Source organism: Capricornis sumatraensis, chromosome 21 (genome assembly GCF_032405125.1).
Source record: "Capricornis sumatraensis isolate serow.1 chromosome 21, serow.2, whole genome shotgun sequence".
NCBI classification, from domain to species: domain Eukaryota; kingdom Metazoa; phylum Chordata; class Mammalia; order Artiodactyla; family Bovidae; genus Capricornis; species Capricornis sumatraensis.
The window spans coordinates 4,895,492-4,916,128 of NC_091089.1; the positions used below are offsets into that span (position 1 = coordinate 4,895,492).

The following is a 20,637-nucleotide window of genomic DNA, read 5'->3' on the forward strand; positions in this document are numbered from 1 at the left end:
TCTTTATGCTGGGTGTACTTCTTTCCACACCCAAAGAAACACTTGCTGAGATTTAATACAGGAATTCCTTCTGAAGTATTAATGTCATTCTTCGGATCGATTAAGGATCAGTTATTGATTGGCTCCCAGTACTTCGCTGTGTCCTCCTGTGGCCTCCACACCCTCAGCACTCCGGGCGAGAGGTCGGTCAGAATGTGACGCCCCTGTGTGGGCCACCATGTGCTGGTCCTCCGAGCAAAGCGTTTGTAAATTGTGTTGATGTATTTAATGCTGATTACCTTCTGCTGTCTGTATTCTGATTTGATTTTGTGATGACCTTTTACCTTTTATATATCTCTCCCTTTTTACGCATTTATTAAACATTTTAACAGACTAATTCATTGCACGTGAGTTTTTTAAGTTGCCTTTTTTGATGTCCCTCCCTTACTAAGCACATGTGTGACTGGCTTCCTGACAGCAGCTGAACAACAGGTGAGTCTGGGGCCTGCGCACCCCCTCTGCGCTCAGCTTTCAAGCATCAGCTTTCTGTTCTCTGATCCTTCTGTGAAGACGGTTCTCACTCTGCCTGACATTGTTAAGTGTTTCTCGAAAACGCCGTCCTGCACACGTGGCGGGTGGGGGGAGTGTCTCTATCGTCCTATGTGTCTGGGACACAGAACCCTCAACAGCATTTATTGAGTGACTGAGCACAGAAAGACAGCCCCCAGCTGGACTCCCTGGAGGGTGCAGACCAGGCGGTCAGATCAACGTTGGAGAATCTGAGGTCAGAGTGTGAGGCAGACAGTGACTATGCCAGGTGGAGTGCAAGCTGGGAGTCTTGGTAAGCCGGAAATAAACACGTGTGCTGTGCTAGGGCGCTTCAGTCGTGTCCGACTCGTTTTGTGACCCTGTGGCTCCTCTGTCTGTGGAATTCTCCAGGCATGAATACTGGAGTGGGTTGCCATTTCCTCCTCGAGGGTATCTTCCTGACCCAGGGATCGAACCTGAGTCTCCTGCTTTGCAGGCAGATTCTTTACTGAATGAGCCACAGGAAAGCCCTAGAAATAAGCATAAAGGCATGGAATTAATTTTGATTTGTCTTCCATTCATCTGTACCCATACCCTGCCACCAGAACCTCTGCTTAACTCATCTCCTTTTAAACTCACTTCCACTCTCTGGTGTCGATTTCCATCATCAGTGACTCCTTTTGGCAAAAGGAATGGCCGATTCTTACTGGTTAACAGAGAGCTCCGCTTGATATCTGAGAGACTATCTCATCATGAGGGAGAAAACACACCCTCAGTCTCTCGTGTGAATCACTGAGGTGCGGAGTCAGCATCCCAGAACTGGAGAAGCCTCTTGTCACTCTCTGGTTAACAGGTTGTCTTCGAGTTTTTCCATCACGGACGTCACCACACTCTTAAGTGTCCAGAAATCATCCTGCTTCATTGGAAGCAGTAAAAGGCGGGGAGGAGCAGCAGGCGGCGCCTTCCTGCCTCTTCTCCCACCCGGGCTGGCACCCCCACTTCTTCTGCCGGAGATAACCTCCCCTTGACCCTGAGCACATCTGGACAGGAGGAGGAGAACCCGCCTCAGCTACATCGCCCCTCCTGCTGCTGCGGGAGGGGCCGGTCACTGGGGGGTCGCCCAGGGGGCCGCCCCGTCTCAGAGCCTCGGGCCAGCATCCCAAGCTCTGTGACCAACACTCAGGAGGCCAGGGGTGGCAGTGGGGGCCGCTTACCGCCAGCCCCCAGAGCCACCTGAAAGTGCTGCAGAGACAGCATCGTCATGGAGAGGGACGCGGTCTGAACTAGAGGACCAGAAAGTTTCCTTTGTCTGTGGACCAAGTGCCAGCGTGGACTGGCCCACAGGCCAGTTTTGGGGGGTTTTCACCCTCGGTGGGAGCAGCCATGCCTCTTAGAGGCAGAGAATCCTCAAGCTTGTCCACTGAGATGTGATGCTAAATAAATACTCGGTGTCTTAACTCGTTTAAGTACCCAATGCCCAGTGCTTTTCGCTAGCACAGAGCATGCCTCTCACATGTGCAGAAAACTGAACATGAGGTACCCAGCCAAGTGCAGGCTCACCGCGGACTTGCCTCTGGGAATTCTATTCTGTTCACTTTGCAATAATATTTCTAGAATACCATAATGCTTCCCCATGTCACAACGACTGCTTAGTTCCATGCATAACCAGCTATTCACGTCATTTTTAAAAATCCATTTCATCTGTCGTCAGTATAAGGCCTCTCTTGACATCTATTACACTGCCTTCATCTCTTGACCTCTGTAAGGCATCCGCTGTCTCTCTTTCTCTCTCTCTCTCACCATTTTGCCATCACCATTAGAGGCCCTTCCTGCAGGCCCCTGTCCTTAGTCCTGTAATAATATTCTCTACCACACCCCTCAAAGTTGCTCGATTCAGCAACTATCTCACAGGTAACAGAATAGGAAAAATGCAAATACCATTGAGGAAGATGTATAGTAAAGTTTACGTTCGTTCATAACTCACGAAGGACTATTAAGTCCTTTTAATATTAGGCTCCCAGATGTCACCAACAGCAGAGAAGAATATGCAAGTGGTCTGCCGGAGGGACACTCTGTTGCCCTTACAATGACCTCTGTTTACTCCGGAGCAAACCGAGAGGGTCCAGCGTGGCAGGTGTCACAGTGACCCCCGCAGAGCAGGGAAGACGTGTCAGTCCCGTGCAGAAGCTCACACACTCACTCTGAAAGGAAAAGAAGGATAAACTGCCTCAGCGTGTCAAATCCATTCCTCTGCGGACTTGGAAAGGCCCTTTCAGCTCTTCACGTGGAGCTGTCTTGGACCCACGTGCCTGGTGCCGGCGGGGTGTTTAAGAGAAGGTGGCCACAAAGCTAGCTACGGCCCCGGAGTAGGCGCTAGGGCAGAACGCGCCCCTGAGCCTCCCTCTCGTCCTGTCTCTCTGTGGTCCTCTCGGGGGCTGCCTCCGCTGTCTTCTCGCTCCGTGTGTCCCCTGACACCCAGCCCCTGGCTGGTCCACCGCCCACCCTCTCGCCAGGCCACGTCTTCCCATCCTCACCCTTGCCAGCCCTCTTCCCCGCCCGGGCTCCGCCGGAGGATGCGGGGCCCGGCCCGGGTGCCCACGCGGACTCAGGTGCCACTCTGTCCCTCTGGCAGGTCCCGTGGCTCAAGCAGAGCAAGAGCCCCCTGGGCCCCCATGCCCGCAGCCCACCCGGGCTGTGCAACATGTACCAGGTAAGACGGCTCCTCCTCGCGGCCCCGGCCACACGGCGTCAGGGCCGTCTCGCTCCCGCCCCAGGAGCCTCGGAGAGGCAGCTTGTCTCCCCCGCAGGGCGGCTCCTGGGGAGGCGCGGCAAAGGAAAACACAGAGACCGAGAGGAGGGGCCTTGCGAGGGAAGCGGGGCCTTGATTCTGGGTGGGGGCGCCCTGCAGGGCCGCGGGCGGGGTGAGGGCAGGGAGATGCCCACGGCAGGCCTGGCCCACCCGAAAGCGGCCTGTGAGATGGCCCATCTGCTTTAAGAACCAGCGCCTAACAGGCTGTGTGTGCCCACCAAATGCCAGGTGGATGAGCCCTGCCAGGCACAAGCCCAGTGAGCATCCTTGGGCAGAGGAGGAGCCTGTGGTCGGTCCTCCAGAGTCTCAGCTGACCCTCAGAGCGCAGGACGGGGGGCACAGGGACCTTGGGGTGAGCCCAGGGAGGCGTGGGGTGCCGTCCGGCTGAGACTCCGCTCTCCGGCCCGTGGGTCCCAGTGGGCACCATGTCCCAGCGCCGGGCTCTCCACCCTGAGACGATACGCGAGGAGGACACCTGGTGCTGGAACAGGGCGTGGGAGGGCCCCCAGTGGGGGCTCAGGGACCCTCACTGTGGATCTCTCTCCACAAACGCACGGGCCGGGGGCAGGAGCGGGAAGGAGGCGGGTCGGAGGGGCGCCCACATCTGCTGAGACCCCAGAGCCAGGAAGACAGGTTGTCACCCTGTGTGATAGTGGGGCACAGACCCCAGACCCAGCGAGCCCCAGAGGAGGAGCAGGCATGCCTGACAGATGGCTCCGGAAAGCCGGTCCAGGAAGGTGGGCAGGGCAGCCGCGGAGGCCAGGGACAGGAGGCTCAGAGGCGCTGGGCCCCTGGGCAGACACTGGGCTGCAGGCTAAGTGGGAGGCACTGTCGTCAAGCCCCCCAGGGGTGAATGGACCCTCCACTCCAGGCTGCAGGGGGTCGGAGGGGTGCCGCGCCCAGAGAGAAGGGAACTGTGTTTCAGGCGTGGTCGCCATGCTCACTGCGCAGACAGCCCCCTCAGTGGCTCCTCAAAGCCAGGAGGAGCTCCTTCCCCACCCCCAGGAAAGCGGTGTGGGCCCGACCCCCTAGAGGCACATGTTCTCTGCAGCCCTTGGACCTCGGCTGGTTCAGACTTGGCCAGGAGGAAGCCGGGGCTGGCCCTAAATGCATTCCTGGGGTGAGGGTGTGGGGGCTGAGGTACACAGTCACCCTGCGGCAGGGATGTGGGGGTCAGACAAGGACCCCCTTGCGCCCTGAGCCCTGAAGCCATCTGGAGCCCTGCCCTTGCCTCCACGGGTCACGTCACCATCAGCAAGCAGACACACTCCAGCAACAGGCAGAGACTTTGCCAGAAATCCCAGACCCAGCACAGAGCGTGGGGGCAAGAGGCCAGGGCTTCGGTGTTTGGGGATAAAGAGAAACCTTCAACAGAGTGTTTGGTTTCTCTTTTTTGTTGGAACAAAGGCATCAGGCCCGCCCTCCACATCTTCATGCCAGATGCACTCTGCCCATGTGTACAAGCAGGACGGACATGCATGCTCTCACACCTGCGGGGGCACCGTCCCCAGTCTCTGCGGGACGGACATGCATGCTCTCACACCTGCAGGGGCGCCATCCCCAGTCTCTGCGGGACGGACATGCATGCTCTCACACCTGCCGGGGGCGCCATCCCCAGTCTCTGCAGGACGGACATGCATGCTCTCACACCTGCAGGGGCGCCATCCCCAGTCTCTGTGGGACGGAAATGCATACTCTCACATCAGCAGGGGCGCCATCCCTGGGCTCTGCAGACACAGCCCTGGGGCCAGTCATCAGGGCCTCCAGTGACAGGCCTCTGCTTTTACCATCTCTTCACTATGTCTCCCCCTGGCACGTCAAATTCTTTATTATTTCAGGAAAGAGATTAGATCAAATTTTTTAAAATCCAAAGGTTTATTGACTTTTCTTCATTCCCTTAAAAAACATTAATATAGCAACTACTTTCTGGACTAAAAAAAAAAGAGGTTATGTTTATTGGAGAGGAAACAGCACCAGCCACGGGAAAGGGCTGAAGCGCCCGGTGGCACTAAATGGTTTTCAGATACCAGAAAGGGCCGTGAAAGAAGCCTGGAGGAGACAGAGCCGCCCGCTGGGGCCACGCTGGGAACCATGGTGCCAGGCCCAGCAGCTCAGCACCGAAACCTCCCCCATCCTCCCCCCGAGGCTCAGAAACTCAGCTGGTGAGCAATGCCAGGCTGACATCCTACACCCAGACCTTCCAGAACATTCCACCTTCTGTCTCTCTGCACAAACTCCGCAGGAAGGGTGAGAAAGCCCCACTGGCTGTTTGTCAAGAAACAAGCAGGCTCAGCGCCTTGGAGGCCCTTCCAGAATGGGGCTCCCACGAGGAGCCCTTCGATTCCAGGAGACGCATCACTTCTTAGTTCCACCCCAGCCTGACTCGAGAGCGGACCTGAAGGTGGCGGGGAGCCCACGTCCACGCAGGAGATGACGTTGGAGGACCCAAGATGAGTCTGAAAAGCACAGGCTCCAAGGGAGAAACAAGGAGCAGATGCATGTACAGCAGGGAAGACGGCTCCGTGGGGGATACAGGGCCTCCTCCTCCCGGCTCCCCATCAAGTCTCCCGACCCTGCACGGCCGGGCCTCCAAAGGCTACATCATCCAGAGGTCGCATGGACTAAGGAGGCGGAAAGGTGCCCAGAGAGGGCAGCAGGGAGCCGCGCCTGGCTGGGCCCTGTCCCACCTGCACTTGCACCTCTGGGCCTGGAGACGCAGGCAGAGCCGGGGCGCCCTGCTCCCACGCCCGGCAGTTGCTCTTACCGGCTTCCTTAAGCCCCTGCCTGCCACTCGCATCCCCTGGGGGCCCAGTCCTTAAGAGCCTGCAGAGGTCACTGTGGGGCCACCCGCCTGAGGGGTGGAGGCGCACCCAGAGGTCTGTCCAGAACCGACCTCCCCACTCTGATCCTGCACCAACCGTCCCAGGGGCTGGGGCTCACTGAGTTGGGCTCCTGGCGCCTGGAGAAGCGCGGAGCATGCATGGAAGCACGTGCTGGGGTCTGCTCTTCCACCTGCAGTGTCTGCTCTGAGCCTCCCTCCCCAGCCACTGGCAGCGACGTCAGAAACAACCGTCTGTCCTGCCGACGCCCCGGGACCCCGGGCTGATGGAGGGAAACGGAAGCACCGCCCTGGTGCCAGTAAACTGGGCATCACAGGTGCAGGAGACACCCCCCTCCCCCGGGGTCCTACAGCCCAGCTCTGGCTGCAGCCCCTGCGCTCCTGCCCTCGGGCCTCAGCATCTCAACTGGAGAGTCAGAGTCGGGGACTGCGAGCGTCTCTGTGGGGAAGGACCCATGGCCGTTTCCTCCTGTCTCAGGCCCTTTTGCAGCCATGTGACCAGCACAGCCCCCTCCAACCCTGAGGCAGGGGCTCAGGGGCGACTCTGAGTGCCTGAGGCGTGTAAGACCTTGTTCTGCTCAGCAGACAGACCTCTGTCAGCTCCCAGCCCCAGGCATTGTGCTCACACGGAAAGCCTTCCAGACACTTCCTTCGTACTCCGTCTCCAGGTTTTCTGAATCGATTTCTTCCTCATTTCCAAAGAAATGGCTCAGACCAGAGTTGGGTGGTCTTCACAGGCCCTGACGGTCTGGCCATGGGGACCCAGAGCAGATCAGTCTCCCTGGGGGCCGCACTGATGTGGGGCAGGCCATCTGGGTCTCTGGGGGTGGCCCTCTCAAGGGGTCAGGCCGGGGTCAGGCCTGGGGTCTATTCCGCGCTCCGCACCCTGAGGGGCTGCCTCACAGCACAGCCACCCAGGGGCCCGTGGTCTTCAGTTGCAGGAAAGCCCGTTGCAACTTGGCTTTTCCTCCCAAAATAAGCCTTCCAGACTCTGCATCCCTCACACCGCCCGCTGCCATTCTGCATAAGGAGACGACTGAGTTCTAGGCCAAGGAAAGGTGCCCTGGGAGACTGTTTGGTTTACGCAGCTACCAAGGCGTTAGCAGGATGTTTATGCTGGGAAGTCATGTGCATACTATAGACACACTGAGTTCTTCCAAAATGGGAGCAAAGAAAAAAGTCGGAGCAGTTAACGCCAACTTCCAGCCCTGCCTCCTGCGGACAGGAGACAGGGAAGCTTGCATGCCCACATTCAGGAGCGTCGCTCTCAGCACCAGCCCGCCGCCCTGTTTGAGAAGCAGCCCTGAGCCCCTCCTCTGGAGAACGTGAGCCCGGGCGTCTGGCCATGAGCTCCCCAGCGCTGCCTGAGACAGGAATGAGGTCTGGCTCCCGGGACAGTGAGGGTGGCCCAGTCATGGCAGAGCGACCCTCCTGGAGGCTCCATATCAGGTGATGCGAGACGGGTAGAAAACGCAACCGTGGGCGGCATCCTCGTGGACCTGACGGCAGCTCCCAGCTCCAGCCGGGATCCCCTACACGGCCGCCTCCTCCCCCTGCCGGTCCACTCCCCGGGGTGAGAGCTGAGGCCAGCCTTGAAGGCCTCCACCTGAGGCTAAGCCCCCATCAGAAGCCAGGCAGCCACTGCGTGTTCACAGAACCAGCGGACACGTCGGCTGTACATGTGACACCGACTTCCCTCCAGGGTGGCCTCACACCCACAGCCTGGAGATTTCGTTCCGTCCTTGCCCGGAGGCCTCTAATCCAGTCCTTGCATGGACATCGATGGAGGCAAAGACTTGGTCCAGAAGAGGCTGGGGGCTTTGATTCCCTCATTTCAGGTGAAACATCGCAGAGGGAAATAGGCCGATGTGTCCCCCTTCCCCCCACTCCCCACTGTCTTTACTTCACAACTTGCTGAAAGTAGAAACTCTCCAGCTTGGAAGCCAGGCCCGCCTATCTCGGCCCAAGCGACAGTCCCTCTGGGCAGAGTATGAGACAGCTCCCCACAAACACAGACCACCCTCCGGCCAAGATGAAACGTGTCGTGAGAACAGGCAGTAGGCCACCTAAAATCTCCACCTAAACGAGAGCACTGCCTGAGCTGCTCCTGAAACTGAGAGAAGCCCACTGCTGACACAGCACAGCTCTCTCTAAAAGAGAGAGAGCCCACTGATTTAAGTAAACTCCGCCGAGCCGAGGATTCAGGAGCAAACACATTCTTAACCTTGCTGAGGGTGAAAACGCAAGGGCAGACTGCAGGGATCCTTCAGACCAACAAGAATTCTCTCCCCAGATTGCACAATCGAAATGCAGCAATCTTGCCAGAAAGCATCTAACGCCCTCCCCTGAGGCATACCAGGGGGCTGGTTGATCAGAAGTGGAGCAATCGCTTCCTCTGAAGAACTTACATAAACAAGATCAGCCTCGTTGTCCAGTGGTTTCTGGGAACAGCCGGAGCGTCGCGGGGTCAGGATGTTGAAGCAAAAAGCCGCCGTGGTCACTGGGGCCAGCTCTGAAAGGGGGCGTATTGCGGCCGACAGTTTCCAGCAGATGTGTTATCTCTTCTGCAGGCCTGTGACCTTCAGCTCGCATGCTCTAGGAGATCATATTTTACCGGCAGCTAACTCAGAGCCAGATGCCGCAGGAGCACGAAACTGCCACGACCCTGCCTTCCAAAGACGGGCCGAGAGACGGGACTACCGCAGATTGGAGTCTTTCAGCACAAGGTGTTCACAATGCTGCTTTTTCGGAAAATCCTTGAGGAGGACTTCCTTGAGTCCTCGACTCTCTGTAGTCACCAAAATGAGATTTCTGGGGGAGTTTTCGTAAACCATCCAAAGAAGTGTGAGGCAAGAGGAAAAGGGTAGGAAAAGAAAAGCCGTTCCATCATGACTATATCTCCTGGTTTTCAAATATAAAGACGACAACGTGGAAGAAGCATTTTTGGTTTTCTTGACACTTTCCCAAGAAGCAGCTCTCTTACTGATCCCAAGTCTCACTGTGTTGTTCTGCCTTACCGTCGGCAGTTCAGGAAGACACCCACACTGTTGGAGCGTGCGGTTCCAAGCAGGTGAAAGAGACAAGCCGCTGGATCTGGGCTTCCAAAAAGCCAAAGGGTTTTTATTTTGGAAAAATCAAAATGCAAATTGCAGTTTGAAAAAAGCAAAAGGCAAATTCCTTCACTCTCTAGACCACTGATGGAACCATCTACTGAAGGTGCGTATCCCTAATACCGCTCTGTGGGTGCAAGCGGAATTCTACCACGTTCAGCCTGTAAACTGAAACACCAAGGGGTGTGTGTGTTGCACAGCTGCTTCGTTGGATGCTTTTCACCCCTTCACACAACCCCTTCGAGCAGCTATGTCCACATTTGTAAAATGAGGTGAAAACAACCACACGTCCACCCTATAAAACACGGAGGAGCCGCTTTCCCAGGTCCTCCCCTGTGTCAGCCCTGGGGACACAGAGGACTGCACACATTGCCTGAATCCCAGGATCGACTTGAGTAAGAAAGTGCCAGAAAGAAAACAGTCCTGCTTTCAGACTCGGGACGACCATCTGGACACGGCGGAGGCCGATCCACAGAGAGGCCACGCTGGGCTGCGTCCTTCTGGCACGGCGCCTCAACCTGTCCCTGAGTGCAGGACGTGGGCCTGGGTCACCTCAAGGTCCCCATCACAGGGTTAAGGGCTTGTTGATGGGCCGGACCCAGAGCACCTCGGAGGTACCCATCACAACAGACCCGCAGATGGTGTGTGAGGCACCCTGGCATGAGGGTACCTACGCTGGTGACCTCCATGAAAATGCTCAGTTTCAAGTTTTAAAAAGGGCAGGAGTTTCCAAACAGCAGCTCCACAAAGAGCTCACGTCCCTTCCTACAATGCAGAAAAGATGGAGCAGATGTTACCAACACTCGTCACCCAACACACGCTGTGACTGAAGGACCGAGTTCCCCACCGCAGCGCATGACACAGAGGGCAAGCGCAGGAGCCAGAGTGCCTCTCGCTACCGCCTGAGCCCGGAGGGAGCCGGCGCTCTGTGAGGGCCAGAAACGCGCTCCCCTTGTAACACACCACAGATCAGAGCCTTGCTCTCCAAAGTACCAGGTAGAGCGCGGGTCCTCCAGAGGCTCGTCTCTCCTGTGTGACGTCCGCAAGCCGTGAGTCTGCATCTGAGCAGCCCTCAGATGCCTGTCTGCCTGGCGTTTATCACTGCTCTCCTGGCCCCTCCTTGGCACCCACCTAGTGTCATCCATCCGGAGAAGAGGCCAGCAAACTGAAGCCTGGGCAGAGAGAGGGGAGGCAGCCAGGCTCTAGGGTGCAACTGTCCTCAGGACTGACTGGTTTGACTGCATCTAGGGTGCAGAGCTCAGCAGGGTGGATGCAGGGGGGAGACGTGTCCCAGACCCAGGACTCACTCAGATTTCCGCCACTGGCATTCTAAGGGTGGATCCTGGTTGTTCAGTCACTCAGTCGTGTCCAGTTCTTTGTGGGCCCATGGACTGCAGCACGCCAGGCTTCCCTGTCCCTCATCGTCTCCTGGAATTTGTTCAAACTCATGTACACTGAGTTGATGATGCCATCCAACCATCTCATCCTCTGTCACCCCCTTCTCCTCCTGCCCTCTGTCTTTCCCAGCATCAGGGTCTTTTCCAATGAGTCAGCTCTTTGCATCAGGTGGCCAAAATATTGGAGCTTCAGCTTCAGCATCAGTCCTTCCAATGAGTGTTCAGGGTTGATTTCTTTTCGAGTTGACTGCTTTGGTCTCCTTGATGTCCAAGGGACTCTCAAGAGTCTTCTTCAGCACCACAATTTGAAAGAATCAATACTTCAGGAAAGATTTTAAATTCTTCTTGCAGACAAGAACTAAATCAAGCTCTAGGACTCTATTTTCCCCTGAGCACAAACCCCAGACACAGTGGGTGTTCATTTTTTCAAGCTGCAGCGTTTTCTTCTGAGGGAACAATTCCATCCCTTCGTCTCTAATCAAATCCAAATGCAAATAATGATGCAGACAAATGCCTCGACCCTATTTTCATAAAACAGCCGTCAGAGTCGAGGGAAAGAACCTTTACCCAATCTGATGACCATTGATCTTCACTGTGTCAGGCGAAAACTAATCTCCTCTTATTACTTGCAAGTTTGAGCAAATTGGAAAATAGTTAAAAATCCTTCATGGTGTCTGGAGATGGGACTGGCAAGCCAAGTGCACGAGCTCCCCCTGCTGGTGAAGTACACATTATCACAAGTTGGGGGGGGAATTAATCATAACTTTTCAAACAGGCTAATGGAAAAGGCAATTTATGTTAAAAATTAATGACCGGTTGTCCTTTATCCCATGGCTTTCCTTCCATCGTATTTAGATTTTTAGCATAACGTTTATTTGCCACCAAGAAGTTCGTTATTGTTTTCATTGTTACGCCAAGAAAGAGGAACGTGTCAGCGGCATGGACCCCTGCGCGTGCTGTGATCGCGTGCCAAGGCCCTGTACATGCACATCTTCCCGTGTACAGAAGGCCAGGTCTGCCCCTGGTTCATCAGCACGTGGACAAAGCACAGCCCTGAGTGGCAGGATTTCTTCTACAAACTTCTCTCCTTTATTTGAAATCCCTGTGTAATAAGCGCTATTTTTCTGAACAACTGAAGCTTTCGTTTTTAAAAAACTGGACTAATTTTCTAACTTCGCTTCCCAAATATTCAGCTCTGTGTACTTTAGAGAGAATGTGTTGACATCCTGACCTCACTTGTGGACCAGTGTGGTGTGGGGTAGGGGTCCCCACCTCCGGCCCTTTTTCCTTTTCTGATCCCTCAGGGTCGGGGTGACTGCCGCTTGCCCCCCGCGGCCTCCTCCGCCCTGGCCTGGCTCTTATTTTACAGCAGGACCGCCCTTCAAGTCCCTCCTTTGCCTTTCCGTCACCTGCAAAGTGGGCGAGCTACTTGGATCAGGGTCAGTTCAGTTCAGTTCATTCGCTCAGTCATGTCCAACTCTTTTCAAGCCCATGGACTGCAGCAGGCCAGGCCTCCCTGTCTATCATCAACTCCCAGAGTTTACTCAAACCCATGTCCATTGAGTCGGTGATGCCATCCAACCATCTCAGCCTCTGTCGTCCCCTTCTCCTCCCGCCTTCAATCTTTCCCAGCATCGGCGTCTTTTCCAAGGAGTCAGCTCTTTGCATCAGGAAGCAGGATAGATGCAGACAAAGAGATGCCAGTCCTGGCAAATAATTCAAAGTGTGAGCGGCTCTGGCTTTTCTGTGCTTTCTGAGCAGAGAGGAGAAGCGTTCACCCTGTCCTGAGTCAGGAGCCGAGTCCAGGGCTTTCCCGAGGGGGAAACGTGTGCGTCACAAGCTCAGAGGCAGAGGCTGGGGTCCCCAGGGTGGGGGCAGAGGTGGGGTCAGGGGACTGACTGAGGCTGCAGGGGCGTCAGCAGCCAGGCCACACCCCCGCGTCCATGTGGGGCTGTGAGGCTGCAGGGCCCCCTGGGCGCCCAGACAGCCCCACCGTCTTCCCTCCTCCCCGGCCTCCCATCCCCCCACAGGACAGAACAGACCCCCTCGTTTATGGCAAGGCATGAGGAAAGCAGTATCTGCTCCCCGCGAACTGTGAAATGTAACAAGACAAACCATGCTGTCTTTAAAGCACGCCTCCAGGACCGCCAGGGGCTCCGGCCCTGCCTGGGTGACTAGGGCTGGCGCTGCTCTGACAGCCGATGGCACAGACCGCCGGTGGCCTGGCCGGAGCCTCCCCGCCCGGCGCCCTGGGCTGGACGTAGCCCCTTCCTCCAGCACGGGCGGGCCTTCAGTGCAGCCGCGGGGTCTGGGCTGCCTGGCTCACAGAGAGTCGGGGCTGCACTTCAGGCCTAGGGAGAAGCAGGCTGGGCCACACCCCCAGAGCCGCCGGCACCACAGGGGCTGAGCCCGGCCAGGGTGGGAACAGCCGCGTGTCTGTCAGGGGGCGATGAGTGAACAGAACGCGGTTTACACGGGCCCCAGGGACGGCATTTGAGCAGGAAGGAAGTTCGGACGCAAGCCATGCCTGACAGAGAGGAGCCAGTCCCCAGAGAGCAAGCACTGCGTGATGCCCCTGGCCAGGGGTCCCTGGCACCACCAGCCACAGGGGGCCTAGGGCGGGGCTTTCCGGGAGGCCAGGACCGGTGAGGGGACCCGGCATCTGCGGGTGCCGGGTTGGTTTGGGAAGATGGGAAAGGTCTGGAGCTGGATGCTGTGATGGATACACATCATAAATGTACTTAATGACACCAAAATGTGCAGTTAAAAATGGCAAAATGGTAGGTTTCATGTTAGGTCAGTTCAGTTCAGTCACTCAGTCGTGTCCAACTCTGTGACCCCATGAACCGCAGCATGTCAGGGCTCCCTGTCCATCACCAACTCCCGGAGTCCACCCAAACCCATGTCCATTGAGTCGGTGATGCCATCCAGCCATCTCATCCTCGGTCGACCCTTCTCCTCCTGCCCTCAATCTTTCCCGGCGTCAGGGTCTTTTCAAATGAGTCAGCTCTTCGCATCAGGTGGCCAAAGTATTGGAGTTTCAGCTTCAACATCAGTCCTTCCAATGAACACCCAGGACTGATCTCCTTTAGGATGGACTGGTTGGATCTCCTTGCAGTCCAAGGGACTCTCAAGAGTCTTCTCCAACACCGCAGTTCAAAAGCATCAATTCTTCGGTGCTCAGCTTTCTTTACAGTCCAACTCTCACATCCATACATGACCACTGGAAAAACCATAGCCTTGACTAGATGGACCTTTGTTGACAAAGTAATGTCTTTGCTTTTGAATATGTGTCTAGGTTGGTCATAACTTTCTTTCCAAGGAGCAAGTGTCTTTTAATTTCATGGCTGCAATCACTATCTGCAGTGATTTTGGAGCCCCCCAAAATAAAGTCTGACACTGTTTCCACTGTTTCCCCATCTATTTCCCGTGAAGTGATGGGACCAGATGCCATGATCTTCGTTTTCTGAATGTTGAGCTTTAAGCCAACTTTTTCACTCTCCTCTTTCACTGTCATCAAGAGGCTCTTAAGTTCCTCTTCACTTCCTGCCATAATGGTGGTGTCATCTGCATATCTGAGGTTATAGATATTTCTCCCGGCAATCTTGATTCCAGCTTGTGCTTCCTCCAGCCCAGGGTTTCTCATGATGTACTCTGCATAGAAGTTAAATAAGCAGGGTGACAACATACAGCCTTGACATACTTCTTTTCCTGTTTGGAACCAGTCTGTTGTTCCATGTCCAGTTCTAATTGTTGCTTCCTGACCTGCATACAGATTTCTCAGGAGGCAGGTCAGGTGGTCTGGTATTCCCATCTCTTTCAGAATTTTCCACAGTTTATTGTGATCCACACAGTCAAAGGCTTAGGCATAGTCAATAAAGCAGAAATAGATGTGTTTCTGGAACTCTTTTGCTTTTTCGATGATCCAGCAGATGTTGGCAATTTGATCTCTGGTTCATGTTAGGTATGTTTTACCAAAATAAAAAAAAAAGAATGTAGGGTGACTCAGACACTGCGGGCCCCTCCCCGCCTCTGCCTGAGGGCGTCACTGCCAGCAGCCAGGCGAGCTCTCAGCGCTCCTTCCTGTGCTCACCACAGAACCTTCTAGTGATGCATAAAGAGGGTCAGGACCAGCCCCAGGGCGTCAGCAAACAAACCCTGATACAAAAACCCTTCTGGAGAACTGGCTTGCTTCCCTCAGCTGCTACTCTGAGGGGTTCAGTTCAGTTCAGTTCATTTTAGTCACGACCCCATGGACTGCAGCACGCCAGGCCTCCCTGTCCATCACCAACTCCTGGAATCTACCCAAACCCATGTCCACTGAGTCAGTGATGCCATCCAACCATCTCATCCTCTGTTGTCCCCTTCTCCTCCTGCCTTCAATCTTTCCCAGCATCAGGGTCTTTTCCAGTGAGTCAGTTCTTTGCATCAGGTGGCCAAAGTATTGGAGTTTCAGCTTTAGCATCAGGCTTTCCAATGAATATTCAGGACAGATTTCCTTTAGGATAGACTGGTTTGATGCCCTTACAGTCCAAGGGGCTCTCAAGAGTCTTCTCCAATTCTTCAGTGCTCAGCTTTCTTTATAGTCCAACTCTCACATCCGTACATGACTAGTGGAGAAACCATAGGTTTGACTAGATGGACCTTTGTCGGCAAAGTAATGTCTTTGCTTTTTAATAAGGTGTCTAGCTTGGTCATAACTTTTCTTCCAAGGGGCAAGCATCTTTTAATTTCATGGCGGCAGTCACCATCTGCAGTGATTTTGGAGCCCAAGAAAATAAAGTCTCTCACTGTTTCCACTGTTTCCCCATCTATTTTCCATGAAGTGGCAGGACCACACACAGTGAGACTACTTGTGTAGATGTGCAGGTCTGTGAATTCTCCCACGCACATGGCTGCCACCACCATAGGGACACATTGCCCCCAAACCTCCCTCCCAGTTCACACCACCGCCTCCCTCCCCCAGCCCTGACCCCGGCCAAGCGCTGCTCTCGTCACCCTCCCCGTAAGACTGTCATGTATGTGTGAGATGACACAGTATGAAGACTTTTTGGAATGTCTTCTTTCACCGAGCCCAGTGCCTTGGAGACGCCTCTGAGTTGTCAAGTGTATCAAAGTCGCTCCTTCTTACTGCCGCGCAGTATGGCTTCACATGGACACGCTATAGTCTGTTTATCACCTCACTCATTTGCGTCCTTTACAGAGTTAGTGATTATGAATTGAGCTGCTATAAACATTCATGGCCAAGTTTTGTGTGATTGTAAGTTTTAAGATTTAAATTACTTGCATCAAAAGAGCAGAGATGAATACATTAATTATAAAAATCACTTCCAAAAACATGTAATTTTTCTTTTCTCATTCAAAGCAGGAAGTAGGATTGCTGAGTCGTATGGTAAGTGCATGGCTAACTTTATAAGAGACTCAAATTGTGTTACAGAGTGAGGATACCATTTTGCATTCCCGCCAGCAATGCATGTGAGGTCCAGCTGCCAACATCCTAGCCAGCACCTAGTATTGTCGGTATTCTTTACTTCAGCCATTCTAATAAGGGGGTAGTGGTGTCTCTGGGTGGTCAAAGCCACTAATGGCTAATGATCTTGGGCATCTCTTCATGTGCTTGCTTGCCTGCTGCTCATCCTTTGCAATGAAGTGTTGTTTAATCACTCATTTTGTCCAATTTTTAAACCTGGTTGTTTGGGTTTTTTACCATTGATTTTTTAGAGTTCTTTACATATTGTGGTTTCAAGTCTCACGTCATATATGTGATTGCAAATAATTTCTCAGTCTGTAGCTTCTTTTCATTCTCTTAAAAGTGACCTTTGCAAAAGTTGTAAATATTGATCAGGTCCAATTTATCCGTTTTGTTTCTTTTATGGATCATGCTTTCAGTGACAGATCTGTAAGCTTATTGACTACCCTCATGTCGTGGAGGTTTTCTTCTCCTATGTACTCGTTATAAAAATCACCAAAACGGACACTCCGTTTCTTTTAGCATTAGAAGCTGGTGTGTGTGGTTCGGGCGTGAAACATTGTTACTGTCCACATAACACTTCATTAACTACATCACAGCATAAACAAGTTTAACAATATCAGATCTGCATGATATTACTGAACATTTATTTAAAACCTTTTCATAAAGTTTAAGAAACTTTCTTAGTTTAATCACAGAATGGGCCAATCGAAGTACACAATGTTTCTGTGATGAAAATTCCAACACATCCTGCAGAAAAATGGTGTATAAACACCAAAGTAAGCATGCATTCATTAGCTCAATCATGCCCAACTCTCTGCAACAGCATGGACTAAAGCCCACCAGGCTCCTCTGTCCATGGAATTCTCCAGGCAAGAATACTGGAGTGGACTGCCATTTCTTACCCCAAAATAAGCGTTAGTAGTGCAAAATTCTGAGCTGTGTTCATTATTTTGGGCCATTAAGGTGCTATTCAACAAATAACTTCACTTGCCAGATACATTGGATATTTAGACACAAAGATATTTTTGTGTCTAAACACAAAAGATATTTTTCTTGAAGTGAGTAACTTAAGGAAGATGCCTTGGAGGAGGGCACAGCAACCCACTCCAGTATTCTTGCCTGGGTAATCTCATGGACAGAGGGGCCTGGCGGGCTACAGTCCATGGGGTCACAAAGAGTCGGACAAGACTGAAGTGACTCAGCGCATACGTACAAGTAACTTAAACAGTTTCCTAGATCATCTGTTTTCTTTCTTAGTTCTTGGCTTCACATTTTCCTTCACTGGAGAAGAAAGTGTAGGGCTGGCCAGCGGTGACGGAGTCTGACTGGCCCTGGTGGCAGACAACACAACCCAGGGAGAAGCAGATTATGTGCCTTCTGGCGGCACCCACAGAGAGGATGCGTTAGCGCCAGGAGGGCGGGGTGTCTCAGCAGTTCCTGCAACGCTGCAGCTCGCCCCCGGGCCAACGGCTTCAACTCAGAAGTCCACTGCACCGGCCTCCACCCACGCCATCATGCCCACGTGCTTGAGTGCTGAGTTGCTCAGTCATGTCCAGCTCTTTGCGACCCCATGGACTGTATGTAGCCTGTCAGGCTCCTCTGTCCATGGGCTTCTCCATGCAAGGATACTGGAGTGGGTTGCCATTTCCTTCTCCAGGGGAACTTCCCGACCCAGGGATCAAACGTGAGTCCCTTACATCTTCTGCACTGGCAGGCAGGTTCTTTACTACGAGCACCACCTGGAATAACACAAATCCCTGGGTTTCCTGCACAGGGAACCCGAACACCGTGAAGTTCCCGGCCCCATGCTGGGAGGGAGACTCAGCACGTGACCCCCAGGCCTGGCTCCATCCTCCGAGGGAGGCTGTGACTGAGCTGCACAGGAAACAGGTCACTTGCTGAGCCTGCCAAAGGGAAGCTGAGAACTGCAGCCTGCAGGACGCATGGCCGGGGCATCGGGGAGGTGGGGTTTGGGCACAGTGGGGAGAAGCAGGGGAAGCAGGGAGCCTGGGCCCCCGCAGGACCCGCAGAAGGAAGGACTTAGAACCTGAGGGGCGAGCAGGGCGCAGAGTCACAGAAGGAGGACTGGAGGGCCCGTGGACACGTCGTTCAAAAGACAGAGAGGGACTGGACCACTCAAAGCCCAGACAAGGTCTCAGAAAGTGGAGGACGCCTGGACGTGCTGGGTGGCGTAAGCCCTTAGCTGCTCCTCCCGCTCCCCAGGCTGCAGAGAAGGGGTCCAGTTTGTGAGCAGACGCAGTGGGTGGCTGTGGGGAGAAGAGGGTGGACAGGAGGCACAGGGCATCCTCTCTTTGCAAATGAATCTGGGCGGGAAAGGGTGGGAAAGGGAGGGGCCCTGGCAGGGCTGCCCCAGTCTCGGCTTTGCTGTCAACGTGGGGCTGAGACAAACGCAGGGACTATTTTAAAGAAAAACCTATAAGGGTTGTGAACGGACCCGAAGGGGGAAATAGAGCAGAGAGAGAGGCCAGGATGACTGCAGGGCTTCCGACCTGGTGGATGGGGTGGGAGGACGACCTGCAGAGTCAGACACTGACGGAGACGCGTGTGGGGACATGCCCCTGTAACTAGTGCCAGTGACCCCAATGCCAATCCAGACAGGAGTGCGAATCCCAGCAGCGACACTGAGCGCATTAAACGCACTGAACTCCCGAGAAGCATGCTGTAGGCTTGGTGACAACAGCATCTTGTGAGCAAGAAGCGTCCTTCTGAACCGCGTCCCGAGCTGGGGATGGAGGGGGCGTTCGCGAGGCTGCGGCTCACTGTCCTGGTAGCTTTCAGGAGGTCCCCGTGAAGATCTCCTCTGACCTTCCAGATGTCTCCCCCTGTCTCTCAGGATGGACACCACGCGGCCAGAACCACCCACTATGGCTCCCTGCCCCAGAAGGCGCAGCACGGCCGGCCCCAAGATGAAAACCCCGTAGTGCACTTCTTCAAGAACATCGTGAGTGTCGGCGTGGGGCTGGGGAGTGGAGGGGTGCAGGGCGGGGGTAGGGGAGCGGATGGGTGAGGGGTGCCCGGTCATGCCCCTGCCCAGGAGAGCCTAAGTGTGTCCCCAGGTGACATAGCTCTAATCTAGGGGGGAGAGATCTGAGTATATCCCCGGGGGACTCTAAGCTCTGATCCACAAGGGGTCTGAGCACATCCCCAGGTGACAGCCCTAAACTATGGGAGGGGGGTCTGAGAATATCCCCATGGGACACAGCTATAACCCTCAGGAGGGTGGTCAACTGGCTCACCAAATGGACCACACAGAAGCCAGGGGGTAGGCTGTGCAGAGGACAGTAGGTAATGACAATGCTCTGCAATTACTGTGCAATTTTTCTAGAAACCTAGAACTGGCTCTAAAAAAAAAAATAAAGTCTTAAAAACAAAGCAAAAGCACAGGCTCTATTTAGAGACCTCCTTTTTCATGACGATGAGGGCTTTAGGGACCACACACCTGAGGGCTTTCCTTTCGAGGCTCCTAGAATCTGGGGCCCTTGACTGCCGACCCCAGAGAGGGTCTCTGTGAGGCTCGCCCTCTGCATCAGCGTGTGACAGGGACTGTCCCTGGAGCGCCAGCCACAAGGGCTCGCCTCGCTGAGTGCAGGGCCCTGGGCCTGTTCACATCCTCCCAAACACTTTCCGAGTGTTCTGGACGATCCGGGTGCCACTGGGTGCTTTCAGATCCACAAATCCTATGTTTCTACCTCACCTGGGACAGAACAGGGTCGCTAGGCAGAGACGATGGGTGGCTTCTTACACCATTGGTGCCAGACCCTCCCAGCAAGCAGCTCCCTCTAGCTGGGAACTGGAAACGAGCCGGGTGAACACAGGGGTGACAGGTGGCCACAGGAGGCCCTCTCGAGGCGGTCAGGGCCGCGGTGAAGGAGGGACCACGCCCCAGCTCCGCGTTCTCCTGTGTCTTTGCAGGTGACACCTCGCACACCTCCCCCATCGCAAGGAAAGGTAAGCCTCTGCAGGCACCGAGCCGCCATCGCTTCACCCGCCCGGAGCCCCTAAATGGGCCAGACGGCGGGCTGGACTCTGTGTTCCCTCATTTCCCCCCAAAATGTTTTGCCACGCGGAGCCCACGCAGAACTAGAATGGGCTGAGAAACGCTTGCCCCAGGCAGATAGCACTCCCGTCCCCGCCCTGCCTGGATCGGAAGTCCTCGGGGCGGCTCCGGGCGGCCGCGGCCACGCGCAGGGATGCGGCCACGTGCAGGGATGCGCTGTCTGAAAAAACCGGTTTCCTGCCTCAGCTCAGCGCTGTTCTGACGTGTCTCCTGTTGTGTGAAGGAGCGCCGGGCCTGCACTGACCGCTGTGTCACTTTCTCTTTCTCTTCCTCACGCAGGGGCGAGGACTGTCCCTCAGCAGATTTAGCTGGGTAGGTGCCGCGCGCCCCGCCCTCCGCTCCGCTCCCCTCCCCTCCCCCCGTCCTCTGCCTCTCGGCATCCACGTTCCTTCCATCCTCCCGCTTGTGCCCCAGCTGCTTCCCC

At 54.7% G+C, this 20,637-nt stretch overlaps 1 protein-coding gene across 3 annotated transcripts in view; it reads left to right on the plus strand.

The window, feature by feature from the left end:
* The window catches only part of MBP (myelin basic protein), a 104,175-nt gene that overhangs the window by 75,218 nt on the left and 8,320 nt on the right, over positions 1-20,637 (plus strand). Inside the window, exons 5-8 of one of the 3 annotated variants that reach the window (XM_068993614.1) lie at positions 3,140-3,217; positions 18,990-19,097; positions 20,069-20,104; positions 20,493-20,525. In XM_068993614.1, the coding sequence (XP_068849715.1) occupies positions 3,140-3,217; positions 18,990-19,097; positions 20,069-20,104; positions 20,493-20,525 (255 nt within the window). The remainder of the gene's footprint in view (positions 1-3,139; positions 3,218-18,989; positions 19,098-20,068; positions 20,105-20,492; positions 20,526-20,637) is intronic. The other 2 variants (XM_068993615.1, XM_068993616.1) reach the window with 2 other exon arrangements.